Source organism: Podarcis gaigeae (assembly GCF_964106915.1).
Source record: "Podarcis gaigeae genome assembly, chromosome: 1".
In the NCBI taxonomy this organism is placed as follows: domain Eukaryota; kingdom Metazoa; phylum Chordata; class Lepidosauria; order Squamata; family Lacertidae; genus Podarcis; species Podarcis gaigeae.
The window spans coordinates 23,069,987-23,089,819 of record NC_139678.1 but is presented as its reverse complement, the minus strand read 5'-3'; the positions used below and the strand labels follow the sequence as shown (position 1 = coordinate 23,089,819).

Genomic DNA, 19,833 nt, shown 5'->3' with positions numbered 1-19,833 from the left:
CAAAGAATAGAGAGGACAAGGTTCCCAGCAACAGCTGCAATAATTTCTCTCCAGCACTTGCTCTGTGAGGGAGGCAAGAGGGACATGCACATGGAGAAAATCAAACCACTCAGTGCCACTAAAGATGGTCCACAGTCACTGAACAACTGCAGAACCAAAATCATGTTCAGAAGCTCTATTAAACATACAGAAAACCAAGTAAGTGGGAGAGACTGATTTCCCCCCTTCATATTTTGGTCTCTTTTTAAAAGGTAAAGTATTAGCTGCAAGTTTTATTGCAAGTTTTAACACAGAAAAGGGTCTGGGTCTAGAGAAGCACTATGGAGCTTTACTGCCACCTTTCTTCCCAGGAACAGTCCCGCAGTGGCCCTTAAAAACTGGTGTGCAAAAGGTCACGGGACCTTCTGGATCAGCAAGGGATGAGTTGGGGAAGCTGCAACAGGAGGGGGAACCTGGTAGAATTCTGGGCACCACCTTGTGTGAGCAAATGGAAGTTTCCACCCACACAAAACACCTTTACATCTAACCCAACAGAGTAGGATCTACTGCTAAAAGTTGGCTTATATAAAAATGATTGCTTTCATGTAACTATATATTTCGTCCTAAACCTTTGCCTTGGTTGTATAGTATGCAGTATCATTGAATGTTATGGGAAGATCCTTGGACATACACTATGCTACAGCCTTTTGAGGTGGTATGGCATAATCACTAGCTACTAAATGCTCTTTACTACATACTATAAGAAAATTGCATCCTATTTATAGAAACACTCAATTGCTACTGCTGTTTTAAAAATATATTCTGGGATCTAACATACTATATATCAATCTCTCAATTCAGCTGACATCACTTTAGAGATTTTATTGAATGGTGTTTTTTTAAAAAAAAGCAAAACAATTCAACATAAAAACTTCTATTAAACATATTCAAAAATTTAATATATTAATGGAAAAACAAAACTATATCATCCAAAGAAATACTGTTATCAAAAATAATCATGTATATGACTTGTGCATAGTTATATTCACAGACCTGGAGCTGCTTCATGCTATCATTTTCAGGGGTTTTTTTTTTCTCCACACAAGTTTTACCTAGGGACGCACTTAAGAGTGATTTCTCTACAGTGGTTTCTGTATCCAAATAAAGGCTATCAGTGGAAAGTGTGAATCAGTCCTCAGACGTTGGCCCAGTAGGGACAAAACTCTGGTTTACTTTCCGCCACTCTCAGTTCTCTGAAGTGAATCTCCTTTCCCTTGCTGGCTTTAACCAGCTGGCTTTAACCGTATTTTAAAACAGACTCTGCATATCATCATTTGCATGGTCACCACATACAACAAGAAATTATATGTATGTGGACTGTGGCAGCTAGAGGTGAAACGTGGAACTCTGTTCCTCCTCCTATTTCTACACAGTGCATGCAGTAGAGCACCAAGTACAGAAACAGAGGATGCTCCTCTCTTCTTCCAGCAGCCCTCTGCACTTGTATGAAGAATGAGGTTTTACTGCTTTTTAGTTATTTATAAAAATATTCATATATCACTATGTCATAGAATATATATCAGAGCAGTTTACAACAATAAAACATAAAAACCATACAATAAAACCATTAAAATGTTAAAAACATATCAATTAACCCTTGTGGAAGGATGTACAGCAGTACCTCGGCTGTCAAACATAATCCGTTCCGGAAGACCGTTCGACTTCCAAAACGTTTGACAACCAAAGCACAAAGGGCGGTTGGCAAAGTCAATGGAGAAAAAAGAAAAAAATGCAGCGGAAATGGTTTGACTTCCGAGGCATGTTTGAAAATAGAAGCAATTACTTGCAGGTTTTCAGCGTTCAGGTTCCGAAGGGTTCGGCTTCCGAGACACTCGAAAACCAAGGTACCACTGTATTATTGGCAGAATAGTTTTCACCAGGCATTTAAAAGTTGGCACAGAAAGTGCCTGTCAAATCTCTAATGGTATTCAAAGGACTGGGCTGAAGACACTAAGGACTCAGTTTCTCATCGTTGTCAAATGTGCCTCACCAACTTGGGGAACAACCAACGACATGCAGATGATCTCAGCAATTGGGCTGGGATATAAGGGGTTCAAGAGATTCCTGAGATACACTGGAACTAATTTGTTCAGGACTTTGTAAATTAGTACAAGAACTTTGAACCTTGGCAGCCAGTGCAGTAGTTTTAACAATGCTGTCACATGTTCTCCACAAGAAGCTCCCAGAAGCAGGCTCCCAGAACTAGGGTGCGCGGTTCCTCCTCTGCCAGCTTCTCTTTGGGGGGGGGGGGAGCAGAAATGTTTACAAGACAATTTAATATCTGTATCAATGCTAACCATGGTTAATGGCAACTAGCATTTCCAAATAAACCTGGGGTTATAAGGCAGGACTTGCAAATAAAGGTTTAGAGGAAATTTGCTTAGTATCATTATTACCATATTTACCACAAAAAACTGGGAAAACATATTGACTCAAGTATAAGTCAGTTTACCACACCACAAACCTGGTGGTGGTGGCAGTGGTGGAGGAAGAACAAGCAGCCCTAAAGGGCTGCTTTCGGGGTGTTCGTTCCTCCGCCACAAACAGTGGCAAAGGCAGAAGAGGAAGCAGCTACCCGAAAGGACCCCCACTCGAGTATAAGCCAAGGGGGGCTTTTTGAGCATAAAAAATGTGCTGAAAAAGTTGGCTTATACTCGAGTATATATGGTAATTAGTGCCAACGCAGAGGTAACTCTGAACCATGGTAAAAGCTGACATGGCAAGCAAGAGGGATATTTAGGCTCAAGAGGCAAAAGGAAGAGACTACAAACTTCCAAGACCGGCTCCTAATGTGCAAACTGTGGTTTGCAGAAGCCAGTAACATATCTGTGAGAAAACTGCCTGGGTTAACACAATTACACATCAGTAAAAGAATACTGAAGCATCTATCCAAGCTTCAGTTGTTGAAATACTTCACTGTCATACTTTACTAATGGAAATGTAATTTTGAAAATGGTAAGAGCCCCCTACTTACATCATCATTCTGTTGAGCTTCCTGCATGACAAATTCTCGTACCATAGACGGGTTATATTCAACCAAATATGAGAATATATCAGTAGCTGCACTTCGCACTTGTGCATCATCCATACCCTGCATTTAAAAAACAAGTTATGTAACTATAGTAGAAAGGTAGTCTAAAACTTTTCATTGTTTTAATTAGCTCACTTTTGAGACAAAAAGCCTTACTAAAGAAGTCTATTTTATAATATTCTTTGTCCCCAAGGAAGGTTGAAACCAAAACCTCTTGCACGTTTTGTGTACCTGATTAAACCGCCCAGTATGGTTTCTGATGCTTTGCCTATGCTTTGGTGCTGCCCTCTTCCATTCCCCTACCTGGAGTATGACAGGACAGGATATATAAAAAACTACATGGTTTTTCTAGATAATGTAGTATCCCAAAATGGTACATAAAAAGTTAATTGCCAGACTATGGGAAGAATTCAGCTAATGAGTCCCATCAGTGGAAAGCCCATACAAGGATTTGCACTTGTGCAGTGGACCCCCCTGCCCCCCAGCCAAAAACAAAACAAAATAGCTCAGATGTGTCAGGAGAAGCACCACCACAACACACAGAAGGGGGGATTGCTCCTTCTGGCAATGCAAAATGCTTGCCCTGATGGAATGATTGACACAGTGCTACATGGAATTCTTCCTCAAAAATGCCCCAATGAAGAACATACAAGTTTAGAAGTAAACTTTGCAAACTTACTAGGATGACTTCTAGTGCTGGAAGAATGCCCATATTAGACAATGTTTTGAAAAAAGCATCTCTGTTTTGAGGTTGTAATGTTTGAGAAAATGCACAAAACTCTTTAAGAAAGTTTACCTGAAACACAGAAAACAATACTTTATTCACCAAGAAACAGAATGCAGCAATTGCCTCACTAAGCTCATTTCAAAACACTTACCAATTCTTGTCTTTTCTCCTCATCTGTAGCTTCATCTGTAAGTTGTGCAAACAGGTCTGTCAAAAACTTTTCATCTTCCTATAATATATCAATGTTATGTTTAGAAATACAAATTGACACTAAAGGTCTATAATATATTCCCCAACCAAACACACCAGTTACAAATCAGATCATTTGAAGGGACAAAGCTACGCCTCACTGGTACACGTTGTCTTTAACAATAATATAAAGCAAAACTTGATTTAAGGGCAAACTCCCACTGACTTCAGATGCAAATGTTTCATTCACCCAATTACTTGTGCAAAATGTAAAAAAGAATTGTCTTGATGGTAGAAATCAAATATTCACATTGTCTACAGAAAATGACAGAATATTTCCCATCTAATACCACATTTTTCCTAGCCTTTGCAAGTGAGCTTACACAGCCTAAGTCAAAGTCAAAGCCCCCCAAAATGACTCCATACACTCCATAACAAATGACTCCATAACAAATTGTACACCACTCGCACATAAACCTACGTAATAGGAAGTAGTATCACACTTCTTCCCCTCGCATCTTTGTTAATATGTTGTGTTTAAATCTGGACAGGTACAACTTAAGAGCCAATGCACAAAGGGCAAGGTAGGCACAGTAGACATAAGTAGAATTTTGCTCTTCTGATAAACACACGTTCTAAGCAGTTTCAGGTTCATGTGAATAAGGCATTATTGCACCAATCTCTTGTAGGAAATGAATGTGATGACAATATAAAAAAATTCCTCTCCATCCCCCAAGTAACCAGATTAGAAAGCCTTTGTATGTATTAGTTAGCCCATCCATGTTACCTGGACACTAAAAGTCATACTTCATGGAACAAGTGTGCTTTTTTTACATAGAAATAGTTGCTAAATATTAATAAACTGTTTACTATTAGATTCTAATGGATTATTGAATATTGCTTTATTTGATATAGGTTGTTTATTTTAAAGTTATTGTGACTTTTTATACTGGATCAGATTGTTACTATTAATGTTTAATGTTTTATTGTGTTTTTGTATGTGTGGCTGGGGCAGCCCAGCCAGATGAGCAGGGTACAAATTAAATATAATAACAATAACAGCAGCAGCAGCAGCAACAACAACAAAAAATAGGTGAAATAGCCATAAGACCTAACAATCAAGCACTGCTAGCTATCCTGTCCACTAGGACAAAACTTTAAAAGTGACAAGGTTCAACTATAGTAGTTTGTTAAGTACATATCTCACCACTGATAAATGCTAACAATCACCCACTGCACTCTATGTAAATGCACATTATGTGTGTTTGAAACAAAGTCTAGGTTGCAAGCTCTGTATTAACAGACATAGCAATTGTATCGTAAGTGATTCCCAGTTTATCCTCATGATTTTTAACTATTTATTTTTGGTTAACAAAGGGTGGTGTTAAATTAATGAGCATAAGTTGATTTCAACAGGTCTACCAAGTAAAACTTAGTTGAATACCACCCATACATCTTGGATTTAACATTCAATGATCAATTGATGAAAAGGTGTTTACAACATTCACTTTTTCCAAGCAAAGAACTTCCCCACCCCCCTGCCACGAACAGGTAGCAATTTATGTTGTGAACTGCCCTGCAATCTAGAGGTATAGGGCAGTTAGTTAGTTAGTTAGTTAGTTAGTTAGTTAGTTAGTTAAATAAATAAATAAGGCTTCATATACCTCTAGCCCATTCCCAAGGCTAGATGTATATCAATATTTTAAAAATGTACCTATGAAAAGCATACTTAAAATTTATTACTACTCAGAAGCTTAGCTCAGATCATCAAAAGCCAGCTCCCAAATAGTACAGAATTAGGAGTGTTTCATGTGCACCATGTAGTTATGATAAAAAATATGATTATCAGTTAATTGGGTTGGATTCAGAGTTTCCCTTCTGTGTAGGCTCCCATGACTGAGAGTGAATGGAGATTCTCCATTTAAGAAAGTAGGAGGCAGTTCCCTTTCCAGGCCCATGTCACCACCTATGCTCTTCTGAAGGGTCCTCAACCCTCTGGAACAGTTTTCCGGGAGGCTGCAGGGTGAAAAAGCAACCAGCAACAATCACGTCTTCCACTACCTAAAGCAGGAGCATCCTACGAACGGTGCTCGCTTCTACTCTTCTTTTTCTGTTCGCAAAAGTTAAAACATTTCTTCCAAACCTCTCTACTTCTGTAGGACAGCTATACTTAGCATCTTAATGTTTTCACAATAAAAGCTGCCTTCTATACTTACCTTTGCATACTTCCGCTTGAAATGAGCACACAAAATTTGTACTATTTCAAATGCAGTCTTACTGACTCACGAGTTGTACAATGCATAAGCATTAATGTTCCTGTTAATATAGTCAAAATTGTCCAAATCTGGCCCCTTTGCACCACAGTATCACATACTGATATTTAAAGTTATATTAGCAACTCTTTAAAAAGTTTAGTTTGTTATGCACTATAGCCGTAGCATTTTAACTCTTCTTCTTTCTAATGCACAAAACTTTACATCAGGCCTTAAACTGCATTTTATTACCTGAAATATTCCTCCTATTCTTTGAAATATTTGCTAATTTCAGTAAATATGATTAGCTCATTATCTCCAACTTTACCCAAGCTAATAATTAAAAAGCAACAGAACCACAGAATCACCGAGTTTTCACACAAGAGCAAATTTACCATATGGTAGTGCCTTGTAATCCAGTATTAAAAGACTCTAATGTTCATGGGTTACAGCTTTTAATTCCTAAATATTCACATGTGGCATCCATTCATTTTACCCATTAGGTGTACTCTCCCCGTCCCCCAATTACAGTGCCCTTTGCAAACCCAAAAAACTCAAAACCTAAAGTATTCAAAGCATACACAATGCTCCCCCCCAACCCCAACCCCCACAATAGATCAGAAATTGTCTAACTTAGCACTGACCAACAAAGAAGTACAGTATGATGTAATTTCTGATGTGTAATTTGGGCTTTCCTGGCATATCAAGAACACCTGACTTCACTACATACTACAGCAGTTTCGGCGCTATGAAACGGTACCTATTAAAAGTTACAATTCATTTTAAAACAGAAATTGTTTCCCTTCAGCTTCTTGGGCCTCTGCAGTTCTCAACATCCCCTGAAACCATATAATTAACAAACACCAAGGCTCTGCAAAAAACAAAAAAAGTTTGGATTCATTTTGGTTTGTGGGCATGCAATGTTTTGTTTCATTCCTACTTTTTAGGGTTCCTTTATTTTGTAAACAAAGATTTACTTTACTGTATTACCCATTGGGAAAAATCACAATGCATTTGTATCTTAACATATTCAAACAGAACTGAATCAAATTTGCAGGAATGGGAGCCCCTTCTAAGAGGATGGATTCTGTCACTTATCAGACATCTAGGTCTGTTTCCTTCCACTGGCCTTTTAGTGCTAAGTATTTGCGTGATATTCACAGGGAATGCAGAGGTGCAATTTGATAAATTACCAGCAAAATTTTACATCACTATGTTCAAGAGTTTAGAAGTTACTCAAAATTCATTAAAAATTCAGTGTTTGAGTTTTTAATTAAACCAATTAACAGGAGCCAAACTGTAAGACCCAGTATCCCAGACTGCATCTTCCAGGTACATGAAATGCCCCAGGTTTGCCAGCAGGCTCCAAACAAGGAAATCTAGATAGAAACAACATTCAATCTGCACAACATCCAAGATTAAAGAAAATAATTTCTGACTTACCTGTAACATACCAACTATTTCTACTTTATTAAAAAAGATGAATGAATGAAGAGTTGATAACATGTTTTCCTCAAACACCGAAGGAGTAGGTAGAACCATATCTTGAATATACTGTACTCTGTACGTCTGGTGTATTTTTTGTTTCAATTCTGGATCAGATATTGGAATAACTTCTTTAAATTTTGCAGTTTTTGTCAGAAATTCCCTGTGTTTCCGTGACTGTGATAAAGAAGGATCATATTCTAGGCATCCAATTACATCCATTATACATTCTTCAGAAAACATTACTTCAAAAAGTGCAGTTCTATTCAAAAGGAAGATTCCCTTAATAATTTCATACAAATGGTGTAGTCCTTCAATGTTTTCCAAGTCCTCACACACATGAAAAATTTCTAAGAGCTTTTTAATGTAGCCCTCATTTTCCAGCGCTAGAGCAAGTTTTTCTCGCCGCAATGGAGAAGGTAGCGAAGATGCCACAAGTTCTGCAATTTCCTCTAGTCGACTTAATTCACAAGATGGCAACTCTAGACCTGGGGATGACATATCATCAAAGCGTTCCTCTTCAGATTCATCCACCAGATCCTGAGTAATGTCCACTGAAGGGTCTTTCCCTTGAACCTATTAAAGTGAGAGAAAACCAAAGGGGACCTCTTCAGCTTTCACAGCCAGATGCCTACAGCTATATAGAGATGCAGACAATCCAAGCACTATTACCATATATTTATCTTAAACAATATCGCAGAGAAAAGGGAACTGTACCCAGTCCAGTGGAAATGGGTAAAACCAAATATTAAACCTTGAATATCAGGTATTGGAAAAAAATATACAAGAACCAACCAGGTGGGAGAAAGTTCTAGTTTCGGAAAAGTCCATACCATGGCAGCTAAGCATCACAATGCAAGCAGCTCCAGGTTTGTCTTCAGATATTGTTATCTTAGACTAAAAACTGAAGTGAGCTTTTTTGCTTCACAATACTAAGTTCAGCCTCTAATCAACACTATAGAATATGAGCCTGAATATTTTAGAGGACTGTTCCTACCTAGCTAATGCTTGCCTACTAATATTTGGTTTTTCTATTTGAATGTATTAGCATCATTTTTAATAAACCACCCAAGAATCTCTTTTGATGAAGGGCAGCACATTAAAATAAAATGCAAACAGTACCGCCCTGGGCAACTGCCACCTAGTTATCCACACTCTGGTCAGGGCTATTGTTACGAATTAAACTGGGCCATCTTGCCAATCCTGCCCTCCATACTTATGTACAAATACTCTTGCTACTCCAAATTAACTGTATGGGTAGAATTCAACTCAAGCTCCTTTGGAAGGAAGGGTAGGAGAGAAATTTAACAAATAAAAACAATGAAATGCTCTTGTGCTTGCAAAAGGACTTTTGATCAGCACTTCTCCTCTGTCCCCGGACCTGTCTTGAAGACTTGCGGTGGGAGGAAGGTTTTCCTCCGCACCGCCAACATTCAGAAGGCTGTTCTGAAGGCTGGCGGTGGGAAGAAAAGCCCTTCTCCCCCGCCAGCCTTCAGAAGAGTTCCCCGCAGGGCTCTCCAAGCTGCGGATAGCAGCCTGCTGCCCCTATCTGCAGCTTGGAGAGCCCTGCGGGGAAGTCCTGCAGGGCTCCCCAAGCTGCGAATGTCTGCCCCGTGCAAGGGGCGCTCTGAAGAAGAGCGCCTCTCGTGTGGGGCAGCAGGCTGCTATCCGCAGCTTGGAGAGCCCTGCGGGGAAGTCCTGCAGGGCTCCCCAAGCTGCGAATGTCTGCCCCGCGCGAGGGGCGCTCTGAAGAAGAGCGCCTCTCGTGTGGGGCCGCAGGCTGCTATCCGCAGCTTGGAGAGCCCTGCGGGGAAGTCCTGCAGGGCTCCCCAAGCTGCAGATGTCTGCCCCGCGCGAGGGGCGCTCTGAAGAAGAGCGCCTCTCGTGTGGAGCAGCAGGCTGCTATCCGCAGCTTGGAGAGCCCTGTGGGGAAGTCCTGCAGGGCTCCCCAAGCTGCGAATGTCTGCCCCGCGCGAGGGGCGCTCTGAAGAAGAGCGCCTCTCGTGTGGGGCAGCAGGCTGCTATCTGCAGCTTGGAGAGCCCTACGGGGAAGTCCTGCAGGGCTCCCCAAAGTTGCAGATGTCTGCCCCGCACACCGGGCAGCAGGCTGCTATCCGCAGCCTAGGCAGCCCTGCGGGAACTCTTCTGAAGGCTGGCGGCGGGAGAAGGGCTTTTCTTCCCACCGCCAGCCTTCAGAACCTGGTCTGAAGGCGGTCTCCCTAGGAACGCATTAATTGATTTTCAATGCATTCCTATGGGAAACCATAGGAAAAACTATGGGAAAAACTTGCAAGAAGAAAAAACTTGCGGAACGAATTAATTTCGTCTTGCAAGGCACCACTGTATCCACTTGATGAAAAACCCATCTGTTAAGTGCAAAGGCACCAATTTAATTCTACTTTTGCTATTGCTATCTTACTACCTTCCTAATGGCAAGGTTTACAATAATTTTTGATTTCCCAGTGTTCTACAGCAGTGAAATATTTTCATTTTCATAGTTGCTGACAATCAGGAGTTGTAGGTATTTGGCCCTCTTGTTTAGTTAGCCCATTTGTTAGTTTGAATGGAAGTCTGAATATGCACTACACACATTTCAGGTTTTAAATAATCTGGATGCTTCTGAAGGAAATGGTGAAGGAAATATTCACTTAATATTGCAAATGGAACAAATATTTAAATATTTGAGAGGGAAAACTTACCTGACATATTTTTTCCCATATTTCATCACATCCAGCTTTTTCTTGAAAGCTAAGTGCCAGATCATAGTTCTCTGCTTCAGACCACACAATCAGTGTGTCCTTTAAAAGTTAAGAGTTGTGTTTAGTTAAGCTATATTTAACACTACAGAACATTTTCTAAAGATGAATTATTTGATCCAATAACGTTTGAGATAAAAAAGCAAAGTGTTTCACTTGCATATTACTCTTAATACAACAAAAAACACAAACTAAAATTTCCCATATTGGATTGTCAATGGATAGCAAGCCACTGCAAAGAAAGTCACATGCACGGCACGCTGGAGGTGTTTTTAGCATATGAGATACAGTTGCCACTGAGCAAACTATGGCTGCTGGATCTAAAACATCATGTATATTTTGGCAAGTAGATGAATTTTATAGGGCAACATTGTGTTATGTCATGCTTTGCATGAAATTATGGTTGTCACATCTGCTACATTCTCATTTTGATTAAAAGCCAGCTTTCATAAATAATATTTCTTATTCACTTTTTATCACCAATAACCACACTCCCATCTGTATTGTATTTTAGACTCTCTTCATAAAACAATTCATCCATCTGATAATTTTAGCAGCCTTTATGCATCCTTTTAACAATTTCCCAAGGGTTTTAAACTGCATGCACACATTTCAAATATACACAACATCAACTTTGGTAATGGCATTATTTGTTGTTTAATTTTCCACTCTTTTCCTATTATCTCCATTTGCTTTTTTCCCTACAGCATTCATTCATTCATATGATATTTCCTGTTTTTTAATCAGTCACCAACCCATAAGATCACAGAGACTAATAAATGACTGCTATGTTCTTAATGAACTTTTCACAAGGCCCTTCGCTGCACATTTCTTGAAAATCCACAAAATCTTTATATTTACAGGACTGCCCTACATTGTCTACTAGCTGAGACTGCAATTGTAATCCTACTAGCCTGGCAACAAGCCCCACTGATTTCTATGGGACTTACTTCTGAGTATACATTATTCTGACTGCAGCCTTACTTGGGTAATCTGACTGAGAAGCATACAGTTCCTTAGATGCTACTTAAAAGACAGTGTTACATTGGTGATCTACTAGTAATTTGGTATGGATGGTCCTGCAATAGGTGTTCCCTAAGAACCCATTGGTGAATCACAATTTATCCAAGCAATTGGTTACTATTTGGTTTGTCAATCAGTCCAAAAATCTCCTGACAACTTTTTGGGTACAGCTTTTTTATTGTGTTAGCTGATCTGTTAAGTTTAATGTGAAGTTCACTAGACTTCACTGTATTCATTACACTCAAGAGTACCTAACTCACAAGACTATTGTACAGAGGAATGATATAAGGAATTCTGGAAAACTGCCATACATCAAAAGGTTCTATGGTAACTGAACTGTTAGATTAAGCTGGAGACACAAACAATTACCATGTTACTGTTACATTGTTGCTAGTGAAGCATCAACAGATAACTTCTGGGTCACAGCAGCAGTTCATAACCCAAGCAACGACAGCCTGAAAGCACCTTAAAATTGGCAGACCCAACTGTCATATTTCCACCAAACATTTCCTACGCTGGGAAAGATAGCTGACTAAATTGTTACCTGTTGCTTCTGGTAAGCAGTATTAGGATTGATTTTGGACTCCAGAAGAAGAGAACCTAAAAAGAAGGGGAAAGTGTTTTATTTCCTCCCCTAGAAATAAAGCAGCATTTATATGATCTATACAAAGCAAACTGAAGATAATCATTCGCAACTATTCCTGTGAAGAAATGGTTACTGATTCTGCAAACAGTTCTCTAAAGCAACCTTCGCCATCCTGGTGTCCTACAGATCTTGTGAACTACAACTCCTATCAATGCACACATCCCAAAAAATGAGAAGGACACCAGTTGGTGAAGGCCGTTCTAATGATTATCAAGCAATGAAATCCTGTAATATATAATTTTAATTAAAAGCGGTTACTTAGTGTTATATTGATTTTTCTAAGACTCAACTGTGCAAAGCAAACTTTCCTAGGTTAATATCAAAACACACTTCCTCTCCCTCAAAGAAGGTTTCAAGGTATTAAAACATTCTGGAAAGGAAACAGGCATAAACCATACAAATCATGCCTTCTGTAAAACCTTTCAAGATGGGTAATAGAAAGGTTGCTATACTATGAAAGAGTGGTAGCCAACTAGCCACAGAAATAAAGCAAGGCTAGCTTATTGCAACCTTCCTAAAAGGTCCTGCATATATTACACTCCACTTTTGTACTGGACTCTAGGGCTGGTAAGTATTTCTATTTTCTATAGGCTGAACAATTTCAAATTTCTAGGTGCCATTATCAAGCTTCCAGAATTTTTGTGATGAAATACAGATTCGGCCCTCCCCCAGCCCAGCTGAAGACACTGATTTAGATTTGTTCTGGTCTAGTTAGACAATGCGAACACAGAAATCCAAAAATCCAAATCAGTTTGCATGCAATGTGAAGCCAATCCATGGCTTAGTACAAACACTTTGCATCTGCACTTATGTGAGCTAAGTCATAGTTTGGGTTAGTGTATCATCAGCACACAGGCTCAGGATTTCTCTCACTCCAGAGAAACCAGAAGCTGTAACCAAGTTTTGGTTTACATGTCAAACCATGGCTTTGCTCATAGCAGTGCAGCAGTGGCACCAGGACCAGGGGAAGAGCAAAGCAGTTGTGATTTATTCATCAGAAACCTGCATGTTCATGCATTGCAAAAAGCCATAGTTTGGCTTTGTATTATATATGAACCACATCAATAGCAGTAGGAGAAACAAACTGTTGCATTAAGGTTCTGTATTACCTGCACGTACAGATCTATAACTAATCATGGCAATGGGTTAAAAGTAACGAATTCAAGCATTCAGCAACTAGGAAGAAGTAGTGTATGGCTGAAGCCAAAGGAAACCTACTTCAGAGGACACATCTGAAGGGTAGAAAAAGTTTACAGTTCAAATACTGAGTTATTACTGCCGGGGGGGGGGGGAGAGAGAGAAGCAGTACCATTAAAATGTAAAAGCAGCTGATGATTCAACACTTCTTAAATGCCTGAAATAGTTAAAAAAGAAAGAAAGATACAGTGCCTAGTTTTTGTTCCCTACATAGACCAAGTCTCTTGTTTATCATCCCAGGAGAGTGCAGAGAATATTCTCCTAGAGTTAACTGACTGAACAAATGGAACAGGTACCTGAAAGTTACCTTTTAAACTCATCTCTTCCACAAATTTCAGTTAGTAGGAGTCTACTTTTCAGTTACTAAGTTAATGGTTAAATGATTAACACTATTACCAAATATATTGTGTTTAGTTGTGGCTGTTGCCTTAGTTCACTGAGATAACAGGTGTTCAATAAAATTGATTTAAGGGCATGGAAAGATTTCACCAGGGAATAATATGGACTAATGTTAAAAACATGTTTGTCCTCTTCTTTTAACATAAGAAACAGGTGGGTTGGAAAACAGACAGGATATATGTTATTTGCCCAACAGTGTATAAGTGCCACTAAATCTACCTCATATACTGTACAGTAGTTTAAGAGATTAGAGAGATATTTGCAATATTCACAGGTTACAATCCTATACCCACTTACATGGGAGTAAGCCCCAATGAACTCAGTAAACTTCTGTGTAGACATGCACAGATTTGCACAGGAAAATGACTATACAGTAAGTGGGAAAAGTGTCACAGTAAGTGAGTCCTTGTCAATGTGGGGTATAAATAAATATATAATAATAATGGAAGGAAAAATGCAATAAAAAATAGGCTTTCCTTTCATTCCAGTTTTATCATGCTGCCAAAAATATGTGTGTGTTGCAGAGGAGAAATGAGATATTTCTGGCTTCCCAGAGAATCAAGTTGCCCACATATGTTGGCCATTTTTGCTTAGAAGAAAGCCTTATCTGGGGTGTACATTTTAAACTCCCTTGACAATATATCATTCAAGTCAATGTCAAAGCATATATACAAATATATAGGCTATTGACCTGATCTAGTATGGCTAGTACTATACTCCTTACCCCTTCTCCACATTGCCTTATCTTGGCTCTCATCACTTTGCTAGCACTGGGGTAGACAACTGAGCATGGTGAAATTCCATGCTGCTGAAATCTGCTTGACTATTTCAGCCATGTGGCTTAGGCCATTTGCATGGTTTTCCCCCAAACACTCCTAATGGCAGTAGATCCTGTGATGCAGCGTATATACCTGGTATGTGAGTGGGTGGGTGGGGAGCTTTGTTAATACCACATGATTCGTATCCCAAGTACCAGAACCTCCCATTGCCTTTGTCACCAATTTGCCTGTCTTCAATTTGGAGAGACTACAACACTATGGTATACTTACTGCTTTTTACTCCCTAGAGATGCAGATACTAGGTCCTATCTATCACTTTCTACCAGGTCCTATGTCTATAACTTTCTTATTCAAAGAATAAGTGTGGTGCACAGCAAGAGACATAAAAATATTAATATGGCAACAGAAAACATAAAGCAAAGCTGAACAAGAAATTCTAGAAATAATTACAAAGCAATAGATTGGGAGTGAGAAAGCTCTCTACTTAATCTCCAAAGTGCCTATTCCAGAATGCTGTGTAGGGGCAAAAATTGTGACATACCCCACCAAACTCAGCCCATCAGCCATATATTGCTGCCTGCTAGTGGCATGGTAAGTTTCCTGTTTCTGCTGCTTGTCTAGGACAACAAAACAGCTCATCATCTGAGATGCAACTGGACTAGGTTCAGCTTGCAGATCACGAAGCACGACTTGTGTACAATCAGTAAAACTTCCACAATATCCATATAAATGTTTACATTTCATTGACATTATTTTACACACTGCCCCTACTATCTGCATGCTCACTATCTGAAAATTCATGTCCCCATGAAAATAATTACACCCAAACCTTTCTATACACTCCACAGATTCACTTATCTGATTGCTGATTGGCTACAGCCATTTCAGGAAGAAACCATTGGGGTGGGGGTGGGGAGCAAACAAATCCCACATTAGAATTTCCATAGGAAATTATAGACTAGTTATGTGAATGCTTGCCTAATCATGCCTAATCAATGATTTCACAGAATGCATTGTGTTTGGTAAGCGGGACCTACGTGTATTTTAAAGTCTGAAAAGTTTAAAAGTAATATTAAGAAATAAAATAATTGCATTTTACTTCATTTCTAAAGTTTGGAAAATGGACTTCCAGACTAAGATAATTTGAGGCACACTTTTGATAAATCAACTAAGAATATTAAGTTCTAATCAGTCACAAAGATTCCCTGAGTTAACACGCAAACTTAGTGTAACTAATGGTATGAGTCTACGGGTAGAATTCAACATTGTGCTAGTACAATTGTTCCGTAAGTACAAGCACTTGCCCCAGAACAGATTTTTTTTTTGGGGGGGGGGGCTTGGCGGGTGTGTGTGTGTGCAGTCCCACTGCACTAGTGGGAGTCCTTGAACTAACCAGGTAAGTTGAATCCAGCACTATCAATGGGGTTGAATTAACAGTAAATATGGAAAGGATAATGCTGCAAGACTGAAATATTATGCACAAACTTATCAGCAAGTCTCACTGCTCTCTTGAAAATCAGTTCCATTTATTTGTTAGGGGTTTCCCCCCAGCTAGTCTACTTTCATTTTTACTTAGTTTCAAAAGACAAAGATGATGTTTTTCGGCACCAACCTAAAAGGGCCACTATCAAGCTAAAAACAAATCAATAATAGGAAGGGAAAAAATGTGGTTAAAGATGAAATAGAATTTAAGACCGCTTGTATATACTGCAGCACACACTGGATTCACTCAACTTCCAAATTGCTATTAAGTGTTCCCCAACTGATTTGTACTTCTTTTGTTGGCCTAAAACCTGAAGGAAAAAATTTTTTATTTACTTTGAGCAGATACACAAGGCAGATCCTGAAACTTAATTTATCATAAAGAAATTATTCATATGCTTTCACAAAGAATCTCACCACAGCAATCATGTTAAAAAAGTGTGTTTTTCAACTTATAATTTTGACAATCTATAGTTCATGGGTTTGACAAACATGAACTATGGATTCTCTCTAGAATGTAAGGAGATAATGGGTTCTTATGGAAAGCAGGAATTAGAAGTCAGTATCTTTCCACACACTTGCTGAGATAACAAGGATTATAGGACAGCATATACATTCATTAAAATTAATGCAATTTTTGTAATTATCTTCCATCCTAAGATTTTAGGAGCAAAATCAGTACTTAATTTTTATCTAGGCACAGTGGCCAAAGTCTATTTTTCCAAATATTCTACAGCAGAATATTGCAACAATTGTACGTAACAACAGCACATTGTTGGGAATCATCTGTCATGATAGCCAACATATGTTGATTAATACTTACCTGGTTTCAGACTCCCATATACATCACCCAACACTTGAAATTCAATTCCAAGATATGATTACCACCTCCCACCTTACTAAGATGAACACAGGGATTAATACTTTTGGTGTGCACATGTTCACACATTCAGCCAAACTTACCATCGCTCTCTGCCCTGACTAGCAGGGACATGCCCTTCAGCCTTTCCACATAGCCAGAGGACACATGTCCAGTGCCTCGGTCGTCCCACTGTCTATCTTCATTCAGTGTATAAACCTTCACCCTTCTCCGGGTATCAGTCATCCTGCCTCTTGTCACACCACAGGGGACTACAATAGTTGACTGAGCTGATGTGGGGGGGGGGGCTTTGCCCCCCTCAGTGAAGGGGAGCAGGAAAGAGAATGAAAAGTCTCAGATGGTGTCCCACAACAGTCCTCTTTGTGGCAACTGCTAGAGTAGCTGCTGCATCACCCCCAAAAGGGGGCCAAAGCAAAAGTGGGGGGGGGGGAGGAAAGGAGGGAAGGGAAGCAAGTCTTAGGGGGACACAGAACTTCTTCAGTGAAGCAGCAGCACTGCCTTGCAGGATGCGAGATAACAGGAAGTAACAATGGCAGAGTTGAGAGGGGTAAACAGAAGGACGAGGAGGGTCTTAAAAGAAGGGTGTGAAAAGGGTCCCGAATTACACAGGTGACTAAAAGCGTAGAAATTAACCGGGTGTGCCAATAAGGCAGGCTGGCATGAAGAAGTGGAGGAGCGGAGCGCAGATCGGAGGCGTAAGTGACAGAGCAGCGGGGAGGAGAAAGAAAGCGGGTGGATCAGTGGTGACAGGAAAGGTAACCGGGGGGATCAGCTAGTCGCAACCGACAGGTTCCCCCCCCCCCAATAAAAACAAACAAACCGAAAAGTGTCACGGGAGCGGCGGGAAGGGAAACCCGTAAGGATAGATCGAGGAGACGTATTTAGGGGGGAGCGGAAGGCGAAGCGGGGGGGAAACAACGGGCAGAGCGGGCCGGTTCGTCCTCTGCCCGGCTCTATTGTGCGCGGAGCTCCCAGGCCCCAAGCCCCTTCTTTCGGCCAGACTAGGGGACCGAGACGGAGCCGCCCCTTCTTCGCAGAGGAGGCCGCGGCCTAAGCCGGCGGCGGCGGGGGGACGGTGCTGCTACTGCTGCTGCCTCGCTGCCTGCCTCTCTGGGCGTGGGCGGGGAGAGGAAGCGGGGCCGGGCGGGCCGGGGGCGCGCAGGCGGCCTCACGGCCCGGTCTCCCCCATCAGCTACCCTCACGAGCAGCGGCGACTCAACTCCCAGCCCGACTCCTCCGCCGCCATGTTCTTCCTGCTCCCGCTCCCGCCGCTGGTGCCGAGTCCCGGGCTCGAGCCTCGTCGCCCGCGGCGCTCCTCTTGCTCCTTCCCACGCAGCGGGCCGAGGCGCGGGGCCCTTCCGTGGGCGGGCTGGGTGGCTGAGGCGCTGGCCGTTCGTGTCCTTCTGTCTCAAGGCTCAGTCACGGCGCGGCCGCCATCTTGGTTTCACCTCTTCGCTGCGCGCGCGGGGTCTCCGAGCGAAAGGCAGCACGGGCCGGCGGCGAACATTTAAAGGGCCAGCAGCCTGGCAGAGGCTCCGCTCGGGATGGTGGCTCAACCTGAAGGCGCGCTTCTTTGCACTTTGCACTCCCCTTCCTCCGAGAAGCGCAAGAAACTCTCCCGGAGGGAAAAACAACACGTAGGAAAAGCCGCGTCTGAAGCAGCCTGTAGAGAAGCGAGTTCCGTGAAGGGAGCCTGATTCTCACGTGACATTCAGGAGGGCGAACTTAGCCCGGGGCCGTGAGCGCCATGTAGCGTGCACCGAAATTTGTGTGTGCCTGGTCCCTTCATGGGGATTTTTGTGGGTGCTCGGGCACCCAGGGCCCCAGCGAGTTGGCTGCTCTGGTGACATTCATGGTATAACAAGGAGTTTGTCGTGCCAAAGAAGACATGTGTAGGCGAGGGGGAAAGCACAGCTGGGTCTCTCTGCCACCTGCACGTGTTCTGGGGATCTGAAATATACTCAGAGTCGCGAAGTGATTTCATGCTCTTTATTCAGCTCGTAGTGGTGAGGAGGAATGAATGAAAGTCCCCTCACAGTATCTGCTTTATATACATTATTTACACAATGGGCTGCACATGATTGGCTAATTCTGGAATTCTACTGTAAGCCAATCAGGTTGTGGATTCACTTCTATCTGGAGCATGATTGGGTGGTTCCTGCCAACCAATCATACTGCTGCATTGTTCTAAGACCAATCAGACTGCTGCATTCTGAATCCTATTGTTCTAGGACCAATCAGACTGCTGCCTTTTGGATCCTATTGTTCTAGGACCAATCAGACTGCTGCAGTTTGGATCCTATTCAATTCAGTACATAACACCCCTCCCCTCTAAGTTCCAGTCCTGCCCGGGAGGTCGCATTCGTAGTCCTCAAGGTATGCCGGTGGCCTACGTGTGCGTTGCGGCCTGGGGTGTTCCCTGGTCCGGGGTTCAGGTTCTGGCTCGTGTTCCAAGGATGCTGGCTGTGATGGGGCTGTTTGGTCTGGTGCAACCTGCTCGCTCAGTCGTAGTTCTGGTTCCGGTGTCCTTTCGGCCTCACGGGTCCTCTCTGTATTTACTGATTCTGCCTCTCCTGCTTGCCCCTGCTGCTCTATGGGCCTCACTGCCCCACTGTTCCCTTGGGACTCCTTTGACCTGTCCTCCTCCTCCTGGTTTTCTCCCGGGAATCGTCGCCGTATCTGGTCGCAGCGGCGGCGCCAGCATTGCCCCCCATCTGTTAGCACCTCGTACGACACGGGGCCAGTGACCCTGGTGACTGTGGCGGGTACCCATGCAGGGCCTGCCCCAAAATTCTTTGCGTACACTGGGTCCTGGGCCTCGAAGGTCCGGGGGTTCCTGCCTTCCCCCACCCCTACCTCATCCTGAGCTCTATCGGGGTGAAGGCGGTCCAATCTGATTGCAAGGCGCCGACCCATTAGTAGTTCAGCGGGGCTCCGGCCAGTCGTTG

The 19,833-nt window shown here is 41.9% G+C and overlaps 1 protein-coding gene across 1 annotated transcript in view; it reads right to left on the bottom strand.

The window, feature by feature from the left end:
• PPP4R3A (protein phosphatase 4 regulatory subunit 3A) overlaps positions 1 to 18,562 on the bottom strand; it is a 31,451-nt gene extending 12,889 nt beyond the window's left edge. The window contains exons 1-7 of the mRNA XM_083733114.1: positions 16,969 to 18,562; positions 12,047 to 12,102; positions 10,423 to 10,521; positions 7,682 to 8,299; positions 3,949 to 4,026; positions 3,750 to 3,866; positions 3,014 to 3,130 (exon numbers count right to left, since the gene is read on the bottom strand). Coding sequence (XP_083589240.1) covers positions 3,014 to 3,130; positions 3,750 to 3,866; positions 3,949 to 4,026; positions 7,682 to 8,299; positions 10,423 to 10,521; positions 12,047 to 12,102; positions 16,969 to 17,110 — 1,227 coding nt within the window. The 5' untranslated portion in view covers positions 17,111 to 18,562. The remainder of the gene's footprint in view (positions 1 to 3,013; positions 3,131 to 3,749; positions 3,867 to 3,948; positions 4,027 to 7,681; positions 8,300 to 10,422; positions 10,522 to 12,046; positions 12,103 to 16,968) is intronic.
• Between the last annotated feature and the right edge of the window lie 1,271 nt (positions 18,563 to 19,833).